General features: G+C 36.4%; 1 protein-coding gene across 5 annotated transcripts in view; it reads right to left on the bottom strand.

Moving 5' to 3' along the window:
• STRN (striatin) overlaps window positions 1-17,278 on the bottom strand; it is a 70,834-nt gene that overhangs the window by 43,529 nt on the left and 10,027 nt on the right. For all 5 annotated transcript variants that reach the window (XM_050315537.1, XM_050315538.1, XM_050315539.1 and 2 more), the window contains exons 2-5: window positions 14,057-14,160; window positions 5,931-6,004; window positions 2,759-2,837; window positions 913-1,077 (exon numbers count right to left, since the gene is read on the bottom strand). In XM_050315537.1, the coding sequence (XP_050171494.1) occupies window positions 913-1,077; window positions 2,759-2,837; window positions 5,931-6,004; window positions 14,057-14,160 (422 nt within the window). The remainder of the gene's footprint in view (window positions 1-912; window positions 1,078-2,758; window positions 2,838-5,930; window positions 6,005-14,056; window positions 14,161-17,278) is intronic.

The raw sequence follows: 17,278 nt of genomic DNA, 5'->3' as shown, positions 1-17,278 counted from the left end.
GCAGAATGTTTCATATAGCAGTGTTAGACCTTGGAAAATAAAGGTCTTGAATTCTGCCACATCAGTATAGAAAAGGAAAAAAGTGTGATAATCTTTGAAGAATGCTGTGCTTGTTGATGCAGCACAAACTACTGGAAGCAGTTACCTCATCTACTGTTCATACAATTCTGCATGATTTTCATTAATTTTTCCGGTTTTGCAACTATAATATCTTAAACAAGAACAAACAGATTATCTTCCTGAAGCTTTTACAGTTAAGTTTAACTTTTTTTTTTTTTAAACTCTGCATGGAAAGTAAAGAAAAAGGAAAAAAAACCTTAAGTTTTCAACATTACTTAAAAGCAAAAGTAAGTTTGAGCTTTTACTGTCTTGGACTGACTTTCTATAGTATTAGAAATGTTAAAAGACAGAAATTAGTACCTTACATTTGAGTCACATTTACCTATTTATATTCATCAGTGGAAAATCAAAAACTTAGAGGAGTCAGAATGTAATGAGTGACTTTGTTTTTCAGATTCAGTCAAAAAAAATCCTGTCTCTTGTATAGATTATCACATCACAGTCAGCACAGACCAGAAGGCAAAGCCTATAATCTACACAGTAAATTTTCTATCAATAGAAATAAACCATTAACTTGAAACAATGCCAACTTCTAAACACTTTGCAACTGTATCTCAAGATGCTTGATTTGACTTAGTGCTGCCATTCATCTAAAAAAAATAATTTATGGTGCTTTTAAGATGTGAATCTCAAGAGTTACTTCCATACTTATTGCTTAATATAATGAAATTTGCCACAATTGCTCTAATCTCCAACTAGGGAACCATGAAATCTTCTTGGTAAACAAAAGTTTTGTTCAACACCATTAAGTGCATTTATACATAAAGATAACAACGTCATCTTGATGCTTACCCGATCATTGTGCTTTCTTTAATCTCGCCCTCTGTGCCATTTACCATCGGCTCTTGATTTCTGTTTTCTTTTTCTGAAGCATCACTTGAGAGGCCCAATAAAGCTCGCACTCGTTTTGACTTCACATCCAATATTGTGTCGGTGTAGCCCACTTCTTGCAGATACCTGTAGGAACAGAACTCATGCTAATCTTCCACGCATATCCCACTTACGCAAAACAGTCAATGAAAACTTCTCCCTAAACTCATCTTCAACCCCTTAGCTTAGCAAAGTATGGTGCTGAGCTAATGAAATATGCTTATAAATCATCCTGTACCAGCTGCAGAGGGATCGCCTCTCGCAGTACCAGCCTCTACAGTCACTGAGAAGCCCAGCAGTCAGAGGTTATACAATACGTTATTCATTCATTTACTAAAATGGGTGGGAAAGCACTTTCAATTAAAATATTTACAACTGCTTTATAAAAATCACCACAGTTGCATGTACAGAGGAAATAAATCCTCAAACTCTATAGCTGTAGCTATGAGTGAGAGTTGTTGTTTATGATGCACTAGGCTTGATAAAATCTTTGTCTTGCCTTTCCTTTAATCTGCAATGGATCAGATAAATATTAATTTGTCTTCCATATAAAGGCTGGGCAGAAAGCATCCTTGTAGGAAAATCTCAAGGTCTAAAGTTGGCTCCTTAGGTCTAAAGTTGGTTCTTTCACCAATATGCCATATTGCCTTTGAGGGAAACAGGAGGGATATATGTTTTAAAAAAGAAAAATTAAAAGTTGGTCTCTGTCCTTCCCTCTAGAATCCGGAGTTAATAGCACTGAACTGATTAAATGGTTAATATTCTAGACAACTCTAAAGAAGGGAAATGCTATCTTACAGTAACAGCTGTTACAAATCAAGGATATGCAGTTTTCCTGCAAGAACATTCTCGTGCAATTATTTAAAAATATCATTCACATAACCACATTAGGAGAGAAATACTGATTGTTGGCTATAGAAAAATCAAAAAAGTCACCTAGGCAGAGCAAAGTCTGTTGGTAATATGCACTCTGTATTCAGCACTGTGTCACTCTTATGAATTGCACTGAGAAGGACTAACTTGTCTTCAGAATCACTGACCCAAGTCAAGACCACTCTATTTACATTTATCCAACAAGCATGCAAAGATTTGAGCTCTTGCAAAAGAAAAGCATGTATAAGCCATCCAACAGACAAATTTAACTTCTGAACAATTCCTTGGAAAAAGGTCCTTTTATACAAGCTCCAGATTGTTCTTATTGACTCACACCACTCTCATTTAATCCTCTGTAACACACCAAATATCTTGGCAATTAATTTACTCATTATGATCACAATTCATTTAGATTTATAGACATTTGCTTCATTCAGATGAACTGAGAATTACAAAATGTCTTGTCTAACCTTCTGGATGTTACTCTTTTCTGCATCTCAAACCGGCAAAAGTAAAAGTTTTCCCTCTCCGATGCTAGCTGGTTTTATTTTACACACTTCTTAGCAGAATTACTTGTGTGTGGTGGTTTGTAACTGCGAAGTGCCATGACTCACTGTTCTCCCAAGCAGATTGTTCAATTATACTCAATGAAAGAAAAGTAAATTAAATCAGGTGTTTGTGATTTGACAAAACTTCTCACCCAAAGTTCTGAAATACTGCAATGTTTCAAAAACCAAGGAAAAGCAGAGCATGAGACAAATGAACTTCATGACACACACTAACTTTTCTTCAATAAAATCTAACTGAAAAAAAATCAAATACTACCATCATCACATTTTATTACCAGGTTTGTTCTTTTGTATTCAGTATCTGAGTCTTTTTTTTCAACACTTACTGTCTTAGCAGCTGTCGTCCTTGTTTCCATATTAGCTGACTATTCTGTTGTGGCTGAATCTCTGCCTCATTCCCTTCATCTGAAAAAGATGATTTTATTATTTTTTTTCCTTTTCCTATTTTCATAAAAGATGCCCATCCACTTAAAAAGACAAATGTGATCTGTCTTAAAATGACTAGCAATGGTTTAAATAGAAAATAACAAAATTCAAAGTGCCAATAATCAAGAGAGAAAAAAAATGCACATAGCACATAACTGTAGTACTTCAAACACATAAAAACTGCCAGGCACATCCTACTCTATGAGAACAAGTTCCACTAGCTATTTGTGCCTTCCCTTTGGTCTCATATCCCCAAGTCCCTTCTATATTTTTTCTTTAAGGGTACCTAATGACATAGACAATCTGGAGTTCCATTTCGCATTAGCCTTCAAAAATAACTGCTGCTCCTATTAAGATTGAATACAAATATTTTAACTGCTAACGATAAATTCAACTGCAGCATGACATGGACGTTCAACTCATCTTGACAGTTCGACATAAACAAACAAACCTGGTCACATCAACTTTAAATTCATCCTTATTTGTATTAGTTTTGTAGAAAGAAAAAAACAAGCAAACAGCAGGGGTTGTTTGTCTATTTTTTAACCTGAAAAGCTGTTGAAAAATTTTCACCACATTTTCCCCAACCATAAATTTGTATGCAAATGTTACTACTCTAGAAAAATCTATGAAAAAAAAATAATTTCGCTGTTCTGGCAACAAAACCATCTAAATGTTGGCAACAAACAGCTACATGTTGACTGTGTATTTAGCTTCAAAGTATGTAATGGTGTGGTTCTTTTATTCTCCTCCAGGAGATGCATATTCTTCCCAAGATAAGAGATCTTGATTTATTGTCTACTACAAAACTTGAAAACCTTGTGGTCCAAACACTGAAGGATGAACAATCTTCCTGTGTAAACAAAAATTAAGAACCAGAAAAACCTCTAGTATTATCCTATGAGTAACTTGATATGGAATGTAGGAAAGCTATTATTTTCATCAGGAAGTCATTCACCTTTAAACAACTTAATTAATGCCACACACAAAAAAACCGCCAACACCTACCCAAAGAAACCATCAAAGACTGATCAGAATTCACATGCAAGGAGAGCCATGAGTTTTAGCCATCTTGAATTCACTAATTCATTTAATAGCAACCACAGGAAATAATCAATTGCACAATAATTTTCCAATGACAACTGAACAGAGCTGGATCCAAGGCACAGCTACCAAAGTTCAGCCTATAATTATTAAAACATGACTGAGGTAAATCTGCCTGAAAATTCCTTTTGAAAGCAAAAACCTTTCTTCTGAAGGCACTATTAACCATATTCACAGGCAAGATTTCTCTTGCGCTTAGTCTCCTCAAAACTGGGGACCACTAGCAGTAACAGTGGTTCATAGATAAGAATGGAGGGACTTGCATTATGAGCAAATAATAGCAGAAGGTATCACAAATAGTATAAATTTCTTTTTTTAAAAAAGGCATCCCTTTACCAGGAGATGGAACTCTTTTCTTCTATACTGTGTAACTGATTCCCCAAGTGATCATAAAGAAAACAAACAAAAAGGACCCATTTGGAAGAACTACTTCCACATTTTTTTCATGACTGGGCAGGAAAAATAGGGACAGGTCAGGGAGAATACATAGACATTCAACTAAGTATCTATCAAAGACAACTTCAAAGGAGTATTATAACAAAGTTTCAATTCCATAACAAAGTTTCTACTTTAAGTGTATCACTAATCAGTCCCTATTTAATATAGAACGAACGTATACATTTCTGATAGCTGCATATATAGAATACAATGGGATAAATGAGGATAATGGAATTCCAACAAAGTAATTGCACTGCAGTTCATTTTGCAGAAGTAATGCACAGGCTATGGCTCTGCTCGCAACACAGGCCTTGCACTACATTCCTCCACTGCAAACAAGCAACATGCTGTACCTGCATTCTGAGAAATTACCAATTAAAAAAAAAATTGTCTAGGGTTTTGGTACGTCAGAACAAGGTTTTCTATTGGTCCAAATAAAGACTGGGGTCTTCCAGTTCGTAACACCAAATTATTTCTTCAGTTAAGGAAATAACTTTGATAATAAAATGAAGTAAAATACCTCAAAAATTCATTATAACTTGGACAAGAAAAGCCTGGTGTAAAGCTTTAGCAGTTGGTGTGGGGTTGGATTTATTGTTTGTTTGGGATTTAACAACCTTCTGAAACTACTGAGGTAAGAATTAACCATGACAGTAAACTAGACCATCCCCTCCAAAAACCAAATGACAAAGCTGAGGTCTGCAGACTTTCTACAATCTACCTTTATGTACAAGGGCTCCAGTTTTGTTTTAGTAAGAGCATCAGAGGACTGAGACACGAAAAGACATCAGCTATTACTTCTTTCAATGGTTGGACCTGTAACCAGATCTCTGTACCTCTTCTTTTTTTTCCTCAGGAAAGGATAGGCAGATAGAGGGATAAAAGGAAGCAATTTAAATTCTTAATTCCTCAAGTTCGGTGCTTCTATCTATTTGTCTGAAGCAGGAGATGAAAACTCTATGAAACTAAATCAGCTTTCCAGAGAGCAAGGGAAAAAACTGTCCTCTTACAGCATTACACTGAAATTAGCTGAATGCATCTCCAATGATGATTTGAATTCTTCAAATAAATCCCCCACTCACAAACTCTCACTTATGTTTAATATGTACTTCCACTACTTTTCTCCTGAAATATCACTGAGGTAATTTAACAAAACATTATGTACTATATATTTCATTCAGAAAAATTATCCAAAGATAAAAAGATTCGACAGCTATGAATCTAGTGTCGTCTTATTCTAAAATATCCATACACATTACTAAGGGAGAGAAAAAACTATTCTCTAAGAGTAGTTTTTTCATTTGGGGTTGGATTTTTTTAAATCTAAACTAACTTGATTTATTAATAGACTCTTTTAGAGCATTAGCATTATTTTTCATTGCACAAGAGTAAAATAGTCTTTATTAATTACCTCTATTCTCACTGCTTCCATTAAGCAACTTACTTTATCAACACTATCAATTCAGCATTTGCACAAACCGCAGTTAAGCTTTTATGCCAGTAATGAACTAATGTTTAATAAATTCTTACCTGAATCATAGTTTGGTGGCTTCATATCTCCCTGATTCAATTCTGTGCCATATTTTAATTTGTGATATTTAGCCCTGAAAGAAAACAAAAGAAAAAAAATAGAAAAAAACTATTAGCACATATAAAGGTTATCTCTAAACACACAAATATCACTCATTTTCACTTGAAAAGCCATTCTTTTCTTCTAGGTTACGAACAAGACAGAACAAATAATTTGACCACAACTTTTGATATGTGATTTTGTTTGATTATTTTTTCCAAGGTTTACATGCAAAGTGAATAGTGATGAAACACAGGGATCACTAGACTGCAGATTTTACAAAATGTTCTTGCCACAGAAAAGGTTACTTACTTGTGGACACAAGCTACTCTTCTGCTTCCCTCCCCCAGTGTTTCACTGTAAAACATTTTTTTCCTATCCATGTCAGTTCAGCACCATCTACTTCATATCTCATATTGCCACCTCCATTAAGCAAACTTTAGTTTTATTCTTCGAAAGGCTGTGCTTTCCCACAGCAGCAAGCTCTCAGAACTATTATAAGTGAGATTTAGCAATGACTGCTCACCTACCCCAGTTTCTCTCAAAGTTGCTACATCTGTCACTTGACCAAGTGCAAAATGGAGACTTCCAAAAATATTTAGCCTTCAGAAGGCCTAATGTAATAAACCCCACAAAGCGTTCCATACAATGACAAGAGTAGCTATTAAAAAAAAAGGGAAATGCTTTTTAATTTGAAAAGCTTCATCCTACAGAGTCAGTATAGACTTTTAAACACAAAAAATAACACCACAGTAGTACAGGATTGCAAATGCACACATAAGTTCTTCAAATTAGAGTAGTCTTATAACACAGTAACAGAAAGGCAAAGAAAGCCTTAGCTAGTTTCACAATCTGTTCCCTCCTTCTCTCACACTGTAACTTTATAAGATTGTTTTCTGCCAAACATGAAAATTTAGACAACTCAAAAAAAAATCCTGATGCCCTATAAAGTTTTCTAGACATACACAACTGGGTAGAAGACTGGCACTCATACTAGTTTCTACTCAGAACAAAAGGCAGACAACTCAGAAAATGCTGAGTGTGCAGCCTGGCAGTTATGGGACAACCATCAAATACAAGCATACACACAGTTCCAATGCAAATGTCCAGAGCTAGGTGTAGGGTGGCAAGACATAGGCTACAAAAGATAAAAAACTTAACCTCTCCCATACACCAACGTGAAAATGAGTTCATTAGCTCCACTAGTCACAAGGGAACTCTTCCACTCAAAATTTGTTTTTTAAAAAGTTAACAGGTGTGACACTTTGTAATTGTATGAGGCAAGTCTCACTAAGCTTGAATGACTGTATAAAGAACGACTGTAGAAAATGTTTTCAAGTTACCTACACCTCTTGATGGTTACATAAACCTCTTGGTTGTTTCTCAGATATCTTCATTGCATTACTGTTTTCCTTTGCCTATTCCTATTTCACCAAGGAAACTCATTATTTCTAACAAAATGGTGCTGAGGGAACTGATCCTTGGTGTTCCCTGATGCTTCCATATTGACAGTACTAGCTTCTTACTAATACAGCTGCATTTTAATGATAATAAATGATTTTAATGATAATAAACATTTAACTCTGAATGAGAAGGGTAAGTGAAGAGTGAAGTGCCTCTTAGGTGTAGCAACACAGACAGGTGAAGGAACCAACCCCTCAAGAACCAGAGCACTAAGTTCTAACTCAGCTGAGCAGCAACCATTAAGGAAAGGAGAAAGGATATGCCTGGAATGTATTTACAGCAATAAGTGAAGGTTAAACATTCTGGTCAGTACAGAAAAGAATAACCAAGAACAGAACAAAATCAAAGGTGAATGCCCAATCAGAATATTTATATTTCCTTTTCCAACAATCTGTTTCTTACACCTCACCAGCAGAGAGATGTCACCCTGGTAAAATATTATTGTTTAATATTGAGGCTATGTTTACTTTTTCCCCATCATCACTAATAAAAAGTAATGATTAATCAAGAATTAGGAAATCCTCTACTGTATCATCAACCTAACTCACCAACTTTAAACACTACAATTTTTTATACAGTCATGAATTCAAGTGACCCTAAAGTTTAACCTATTTTGATTTGACTTAACATAGCAAATATTAATACTCTGTTTTCACCTGGATTACTGACATATGCCGTGTTGTACTCAATTCCTTCAAATAATTTCAGAGAGCAGTTAGTTTTTGCAGCAGTTATTTTTAGTTCACCAGCCTTATCCAGAGTTCCCCTATGCTAAGCATTCACTAATTTTCTTATCAAGTTTTTGCTAATAATTTCCTACCTAGGTTCACTGAAAGGATCATTCCTTGTACATCCTTTTCCTCAAATCTCTCACATGTTCTCCAAAATCCATCTTTTAAAGATTCAGTCTGCAGATTTTTAAACTTCTCAGTATATTTATTTCCATTTCCTAAATCCATGTATGCTTGTTTTTAAAATTTCTTTTCCTCTTAAATCACCAGTAATAGCCTTCTTTCTTCTTATTAAAGCATTATAAAATCAGTTCAACAAAATGAGATTTTTGTCATTCTATTCACATTTTAAACGGTTAATAGCAGGTTCTTGTAACTGTTTGCACCTCATAATGCAACAGCTTTTAAAGCTTTTGTTGTTATTCTCTACTTCAAGAGGATAATGCAGATTACATGGTCTTGTACACCACTGGCCCTTAAATCTATTTTAAGGCCAAGCTGGACTAAGATTTCATCTTTTAGAAGATCTAACTTTGTATATCACAGGCAGAGACCAGTAGCACTAGATAAGGTAGAAGAACCAGAGAGGTTGTTCTTCTAACAGAGAGCCAACTGAAGAGCTGAAAATCCAAAAAGCCAATATTTATTTTCAATATTGCTAGGAAAGTTAAAAACAAAAAGCACAAAATGACAAAAAAACCCCAGTCCTACACTCAAACCAGAAAAATAATTTAGTACAAATTCCTGTGTCTGAGCAAGTCGCAGACTTGAAACAGAAGCATGAGTATCATGTCATAGTACTTGACCCAGTGAACTCATCTTCAGTTATAGTCAGCTTCTAAAGTTCAGAGGAATATTAAAAATAATCCCATAAAATCAATACAGACCACTAACAGTCCATCAAAGAAATATTTTCTACACTTCTTCAAGTAGGAAGTATGAGATTTATTTTCAGAAACTTTTTTACGGTACAGATGAAAACATCACAGGTATGAAAGATAAACACCCTTCTTTCTAAAGTACAGTAAGAAAAGGGCTGAAAACCATGATTCAGACACCAGGACTAGAAGGAAGAATCTTGACCATTCAGTTATACATATTGCAATCAAAGGTTATCAAAATTCTCACAAAATAACCTTGAATTCTTTTCTACACAAATTCTGATTATAGCTTATCCCATTAACACAATTTAATCTATTTCTATAATAACATCTTCTGCCGAGCTGTCACACCTAATTTCACTTTTTCAGAAATCACATGGGCCACTTATTAACAGCTGTAGAAAGGCCTTCTGCAGTTCACTCATCAGAGCAGTGCGATACTATCATCACAAAAAAAAGTCTTTTTGCTGTAAATAAGTATGAAGTAAAATCAAAGTTTCTCCAACTTTTGCATCACATGGTCAAAAACAAGTGGTTTGGGGGAAAGATTCACAAAGATTTATTATCTGAACTTGTTCAACTTGAATGATTTACCTTCCATTACATATGGGTTATTAACAGTATGCAGAAACAGAAAAATTACTTGAAAATAACTACCTGAAGGATACAACTTCATAGAAGGTATTTTCCATCTGAAAACTAGCCTTCAAGTTGTTTGGAAGAAAGCTATTTTGGCACTGTGAAACTACATTGCTGGGTAGATGCCCTTACTCAGATAAGAATGAGTATTAGCACTGCTTTGGCTTTTGCCCTTCATTACACAATTCTCCTTTTTTGATTAGCAGTATTTTCTTTGAACTATGTGTCTTCTATGCAAACAGTGCTTGGAGACATTCAACATGGCTGCCACAACATTTCAAAAGAGTTGCTTAGGAAAAAAACTAAAAGCTTTCATCCTTCTAAATTTCCTAAGTCTAAGAGCAGTGAAACTTTTCTGAATACTTCACACAGAAAAAAGTTTGACCCCAATCAAAAAAGGCCACTATTTCTTGGAAATATCTGTCACCAGACCTGAAGCATCTAATCCAGCTGTGCTGAGGGAGCCTGCCAAAACATCCGTAGAAGATCTGGGAGCCGACGCCAAATCAAGAGACATAAACAAGAATGACTGCCAGGAACAGCACGGCGAGCTATTCTACACAGAGTAGAAGGCGCCAGCCTTACACTGATCAGACACACCAGCACAGAAAACAACATAAAATTAAATCAACTGTTTCTAGAGACATGGCTCAGGAGTCCAGTTCTTTGGTTGAAATATGTTAAGACAGGAAGCGAGCTAGACTAGGTGAAATAGGACATGTACTTGGGAGAAACAGTACTACATTTCAGCTAGCTCCTGAAAATTCAGAGGCAACAATGCAATTTACTGGTGGGGGAGTAAGTATTGATAAAGCCATAAAAAGTAACCCTCAACTGTATGCAGCCTCACACTGCAATCTACTGGATGTTGGCAAAACTACATCAAAACTGCTGTTGAAAAAATGCTAGGCTCAACTACACACTAGCTCCTTCTAAGCTCTTTGCTATTCAGTCTATTAAGACTCCAGCAGAAATAGTCAGGCTTCCTACACACACAACAAAAAGGTAGTCTCACAATTACTGAAATAAAGACCAAACATTAAACTTCATTTGTCAGAAAACCATGACAATCGGTAAATCATTTTCTACCTCGCCCACCACAAAATGACATGTGACATGAAATAGAGAATAACAATAATGCTCATGAAGCTGTTTATTTATATTAAAATTTGAAACCATTTGGTTAATAAAAGAAATGCTGAACAACCACTATAAAGAACAGGAGCCCATAAAAGCATGTATTTGAGAAAACCAACATCACCTTTTTCTTGTTCATGGTTTCCTAAGGGCATTGCAAACATGAGAGTCCTCTGGGCCACAATTTCATATTCTGCCCCATTACTCATAACTTAGTTCATCTAGCTGAGAAAGATTTGGTATTCTGCAGCCAGGACAGAAATGAAGGAATAGAGGAATATTCCCTGCTCCCTCACACCGCACCAATCTTTCCCTAACTTGACATAAATGTCTTCCTCCTACCTTGTAGGATCTCATTTACCAGCTCTGAGATCCCAGTGGAAAAAGCCAGCATTGCAACTGCCTACAGCCTGACCTGGCTGACAGCTGATTTAGGAAAATGCTGGGAAGGAGAGCAGCGCTTCCAAGCTCAGCATGTTGCCATTCTTTGAAGTATCAAGCAAGAACGCTTGCTGGGAGATACTTCCAGCTGAAATACAAGACTGTTTCTTCAGAAACTGGCAAACAAAATTGCTGTTTAAAACCACAAACTCATAAATAGCTGTCTCTAGGACACACCAGTCATAAGCATCACATTTACTTACAGAACCATTGCACACCCGTACTGAAACTGTCACACTGGATCAGATCAGCTGACTGTAGCCTACTGACCTGAGTAATCAAGGCTACTGCCATACACTGCAGAAAAACATACAACATAACATAGAAAATAACAATATAAAACCTACTAAAAAGAAGCAACCAGGTGTTTTTTCCTAATCCTGACAGGGACTACTGCTCTGGACTTTAAATGTCATAATTCAGGTGGATTTTAGAGATTAAAACTGGGCAACATTTTCACTATCTATATGGCAGTTTGATTTTTTTTTTTTTTTAAATGTTACAAAGTTTCTCTGCTAGCACACAGAAATGTATTAACATAGTTTGATAATTTTTAATTGCTAATTTGTCTTGGTTATGAACATGAAGTACTAGTACTGTCTTTAAGTAACCAGGAATAGATCCCTCAGCTTTGAAATAAAAGAAATCTTCACAGAACATATATAACTTAGAGTATATCTTTAACCGAACAAGAATATACTCTATTGTCTCTTATTGTGACTCTAAGCCTTGCAATCATGCCTCAAATGTAAGCCTTTCCACGGCTATAATCTGCAATCTCCATTATGCATACATTTGATATTTTTCCTGCCATTTGGTATAAGATCAGTACCCAGTGCCTGGCAAAAAGAGTTAATCTACCTTAAGCATCCCTCCAAGAACTCCCCAAAAAGGAAACAAGTACACTGGAGCCATGAGGCTACTGCTGGCAAGAAAACTGGTTGTTTTCATGTTAGCAGATAAATTGGTTCCTACCAGAAAGAGACGGACTGGATGGTAGAAGGCATGTCTTGTGCTAAAGATGAGCAAATCTAAATGCTATACAGTGTTGCACAACCAATAGCATCCTTTTTAAATTATCTAGCAGCAAAATCCTATTCCTCATTTTCAAATGTGTATATTTCAAATATTATTTCTACTAACATGACCTATTTGAGTTTTATTTTATTAATATTTTATTATACTTTATTAATATTTTATTAAAGAGAAGCAGGAATTATCTGATAGGAAAATGGTATGTAAACAATTATTGCTTTGCAGTAGTACCATAAATATACTCTTTATTCAAGAATTTTAAATTACATTTTACTAATAAAAAAAAATTAACTAAATTTGGCCTAAAATAAATCAGTTGAACAGAGATTTCTGAAAACATGATAAAAAACCCCAACTTGTTTGCATCAAAGATGAGAACAGGAAAGTATAGGTAGGAATAAAGCAAACTGGGGACTTCTACTGAAAATCCCCATGAAGAAAAAAAAGTAGACATCGATCAACTGGTAAACATGAACACAGAATAGAATCATAGAATCAACTGGGTTGGAAAAGACCTGCGAGATCATCAAGTCCAATGCTTGATCCAACACTGCCATGGTTACTAGACCATGGCACTAAGTGTCACATCCAGTTTCATCTTAAAAACCTCCAGGGACAGTGAATCCACCACCTAGGTAGCCTATTCCAATGCCTGATCACTCTCTCCGTAAAAAATTTCTTCCTAATATCCAACATAAACCTCCCCTGGCAGAGCTTGAGACTGTGCCCTCTTGTCCTACTGCTGATTGCCTGGGAGAAGAGACCAACCCCCACCTGGCTACAACCTCCTGTCAGGTAGTTGTAGAGAGTGATGAGGTTACCTCTGAGCCGCCTCTTCTCCAGGCTAAACAACCCCAGCTCCCTCAGCCTCTTCTCATAGGACCTGTGGTCGAATCCCTTCACCAGCCTGGTTGCTCTTCTCTGGACCTGCTCCAACACCTCAATGTCCTTCCTGAACAGAGGGGCCCAGAGCTGAACACAATACTCAAGGTGCGGCCTCACCAGCGCTGAATACAGGGAAAGAATCCCTTTCCTGGTCCTGCTGGCCACACTATTCCTGATCCAGGCCAGGATGCCACTGGCCTTCTTGGCCACCTGGGCACACTGCTGGCTCATGTTCAGCCTCCTGTCGATCCAAACTCCCAGGTCCCTTTCTGCCTGGCTGCTCTCCAGCCACTCTGTCCCCAGCCTGTAGCGCTGCAGGGGTTGTTGCGGTCAAAGTGCAGGACCCGGCACTTGGCCTTGTTGAACCTCATCCCATTGGAATCAGACCATCTCTTCAGGTTGTCCCTCACACAATTAGTGTCCAGAAGATATTTCTGCAGAGTGTTTCATATTGAAAAGACTACAAACTTAGCAAGATTAAAAGCTAGTAATTACTAGACTGAAAACAGTTATTTAAGATTCCAGTTGTCACATATTATTAAACAAAGCTAGTACTTTGAACAAAAAGAGAATACACTGTAATTCTCAGGTACAATCTATTCAGTTAGGTGGAATTTTACCAAGGAAAAAGTATTTTTTATTGATCAATCATGGGTTTTATTAGCATGTTTTTGTAGCAATACTATGTTACCTATTGCTCTTACCATAATGCAGACATTTAGACTACTGGTTTTATTTAGTATATTATTTGTCAGTTGGAGAACTGAGTATACACAGAGAAAAATACTTCTTGGTTTTTTAAAATAGAGAGGTGAAATAAAGTATCTGTCTTCAGAATTTCTTCATTATGTGCTCATCACTAAAGCAGCATACCTTTCCTGTTTAAGTGCATATTCCAGCATTTTGATTCTTCTCACTAGATCCTTCTTCAGATTTTCCTGTCCTTTCCTTTCACCTTGAAGAAAGGCAATCTGGGCCTGCAAAAGAAAGGGTTCAATTTAGAATCTGCTTCCTCAAAATCATTCAGCATAGCTCTTAGGTTTGTGTATCTTCCCAAGTTATTTTAAAATTTATTTGTAGAGTTCAAAAGAAATTGGCTCACTGTGTTTCATAAACATTAAATGCTTACAACAAACACTGCAAAGATAAGCCTTCTGAACTGCATGCTCGTTACAGATCAAAAAAGAAAAGGAAGAAAAAGATAAGAAATAAAGCAATTTTGGTTTGTTTGACAGAGTTTATTTCCTCTCTTGGCTAAACATTCAATAAAGGATAAGGAATAGATAAAATAAGCAAACAAAAAGCCTTCAGCAGATAAAAGTGTTTACCAACAATAAGTAGAAGATGATGACAAAGTATTTCTGCTCAATAACTGATGTATGGTATAATTAGTGTACTGTTCTGTAGATACATGTTAGCTACATGATACTAATAAAAAAACGTAAACCATGTTTAGCTAAAAGAAAAATGAAACCCCATTTGTAATACAGTGTTAATGATACTTACTAAAACAGGTTAAAGAAAGTTCTCCAGAAACACTATAATTAAGACAGGAAAAAAAGGGAAAACAGGGAAAGGTATTTTGGTGAGGGAGACAAAGAAAGAAATGGTGTAGAAGTAAATAAAAGTCAAGTAGATAATATCCAGCTAACCTTTACCAACTTCCAGCACAGAGTAAGTATTTAGGTGCCTGTTAAAAATCTCCTTTAAATAGAAAGCTATGACAAATACAAGATACTAATTCCTAATCCTCGAGGAAGAACTACCTGCTTTTGTACCTAATGCTCAAATCATGTCCATTATAAAAGGCAAGTTCTTGTGCTTGCTCAATTCATGAATACACTTTTAGACAGAAATACCTACAGGATGTCACCACTTCATGCCTCAGCCTCACCTGGCATTGCAAGCCACCAGCCATTTTCAGGGTTAGAAGCTTTCTGCCACCTCTGAAGCAAAGATCTCCAAGTATCTCATCTGTCTCTTGAGAAGCACAAACAGGATAAAAGGCAACTGGTCTAGACTATCAGCTGTTGAACATGAAGACCAATAAGGCTTTAATTTATTCAAATGCCCACTGCAGGTCCGTAAGTGTTTTCTGTAGGCACTGCAGTCTGTACCGATCTCTAGGGAAAGTCAGGGAGAAATGAGCAGGAATATGTTATCCTCACAACCTTGCAAGCAGTCCCCAGATAGTTTAGTTAATGGAGACAGTTGCTTCTGAAGAATAATTTATCTGACTGAAGATTTTCACTCCAAGGTGAGAAAAAACAGAACCTGTAAATGGCATTTTCTCTCCATCAACTATAAAGTGAATGCATACAACTAACTCGAGTGAATTTTGGAATCCAGACAAGATGAATCTTACTCTGAAAGGTCACTTGTTGGTGGCCATCTATAGCAGCTGCTCTAAAATATGACACCAGCTGACATAATCTTATTGCTCAAGTACAGCCAGTAAACAGCTTGACAAACACCTGAAGGATCCTTAACTGCCAGTCACCAACTAGAGCAGACAGTTTATGTCAAGTGAAAAACACTGGCTGTTCTCCAACAAAGTCAGTCTTCAACTTCAGTAGGGGAAACACATCTGAATTCCAAAAAAAAGTCAACTGAATCAAAAGAAAGGCCTCTTGCTCTGGCATCAAGCTTTCTTTCCACTTAACACTTGAATTGGGATGAACAAAAAAACTACAATTGAATTCTTATGTTCATTTTACACTCAGGTTTAAAGAAAGGCACAGAAGAAAGAAATACTGGTGCTAGAGTCAGCAATTCCTACCCTGAGGAATGTAACTGTGCAAGAAGCATGTCAACTCAACAAGGTCACCATCCCTCTGAGTAACAAAAGGAACACCTCAAGCACATATAACTTAGTTCGCAGTAACTGTGTAGACACCCAGATTCTCTCTCCCTGTCTCCAAATACGCCCAGCAACCTAAACATTCCCTTCTAGTCAAGAAGTGAGAGAACATCAAAACACACTTTTCAAAACAGTAGAAGGTGATGTAAATATGTATTGGGCTGGAATGAGAAAGATCATTCAATGCTATCAGGACACAAGCTGACATGATCTATGATGTGACCTGCTGTCTTCACACAATTCTAACCAAGAATAAACTGACTGAACACGCTGGAATGAAGCATTTTTTACCTGGCAGGTTGGCAAAGGACAGTCAGTAATGACCCGGCTCACACACCGCTGTACTACAAAGGTCAAACCAACATTACCATGCTAACAACTGAGGCTAAAGTCATCTTTCTTCCACTGGTAGCAGCCTAAACAAACTTAAAAATGCAACTTCTCAGTAGTTTTGACAGCCTATTTTTATAAGAGGGAGAGACATTAACAGATGTGACTAAGAAATACCATACATCACCACCTTCATGTGGACACCTTCTACTGTCAGTAGTATGTCAATGCTCTTACTGATGTCTTATAACTTTTCTTTTTCTTGGACTTCCACGAAATCCTTGTGTTTCTTACTCAAAAAGCAGGCAACAACAATAGAGTCAAATTCACAAGCCATGTCTTCAGCCCTACACAACCTTATTGCTAGGATGCTTCAGTGTTACTGTACATTTTACAGATAGGCAGTTTTATTGGTAAATCAAGAAACGGAGAATAATTTTGCTCTCTCCTTGGAGGTTGCACAGTTTCTAGCATAGTTTGTTTATGCTTTTCTTTAGAGTAGCAGCCTTATGTCCAATACTCAGAAATTCTGGCTCTGAAAATGAGAATAGTTACAGTTCATATGTCTTAAGCAGATTTAATTCTTTAGAATGTTCCGCAATTAACTGAAAATGTGCAAAGGAATCTACATGTTCATACCATAAAGGAAACACTTTGCAACAGAAATGAAAACTAAATGAGTACACTGAGTTTAAACATCTAAAATAACACATTATGACATCTAGCAGTGTTTCCTCAGTCTCTAGAAAAAACAGTGATAACTCCAGAATCACTGATTTCCAATCAAAACACATAGACAACACCTGTCTAAATGTCTGTGCAAACATTTAACATGTAGGAGGATTGCGTTTAAAGACGACAAAAAGTATAACTGAACTGAGCAACTAGTTTTCCTATAATTCACA

Source organism: Myiozetetes cayanensis, unplaced genomic scaffold (genome assembly GCF_022539395.1).
Source record: "Myiozetetes cayanensis isolate MyiCay16 unplaced genomic scaffold, myiCay2020 scf2-11, whole genome shotgun sequence".
Lineage (NCBI taxonomy): Eukaryota > Metazoa > Chordata > Aves > Passeriformes > Tyrannidae > Myiozetetes > Myiozetetes cayanensis.
Note: the sequence above shows the minus strand (reverse complement) of the source record. Positions and strands in the feature narration are given on the sequence as shown.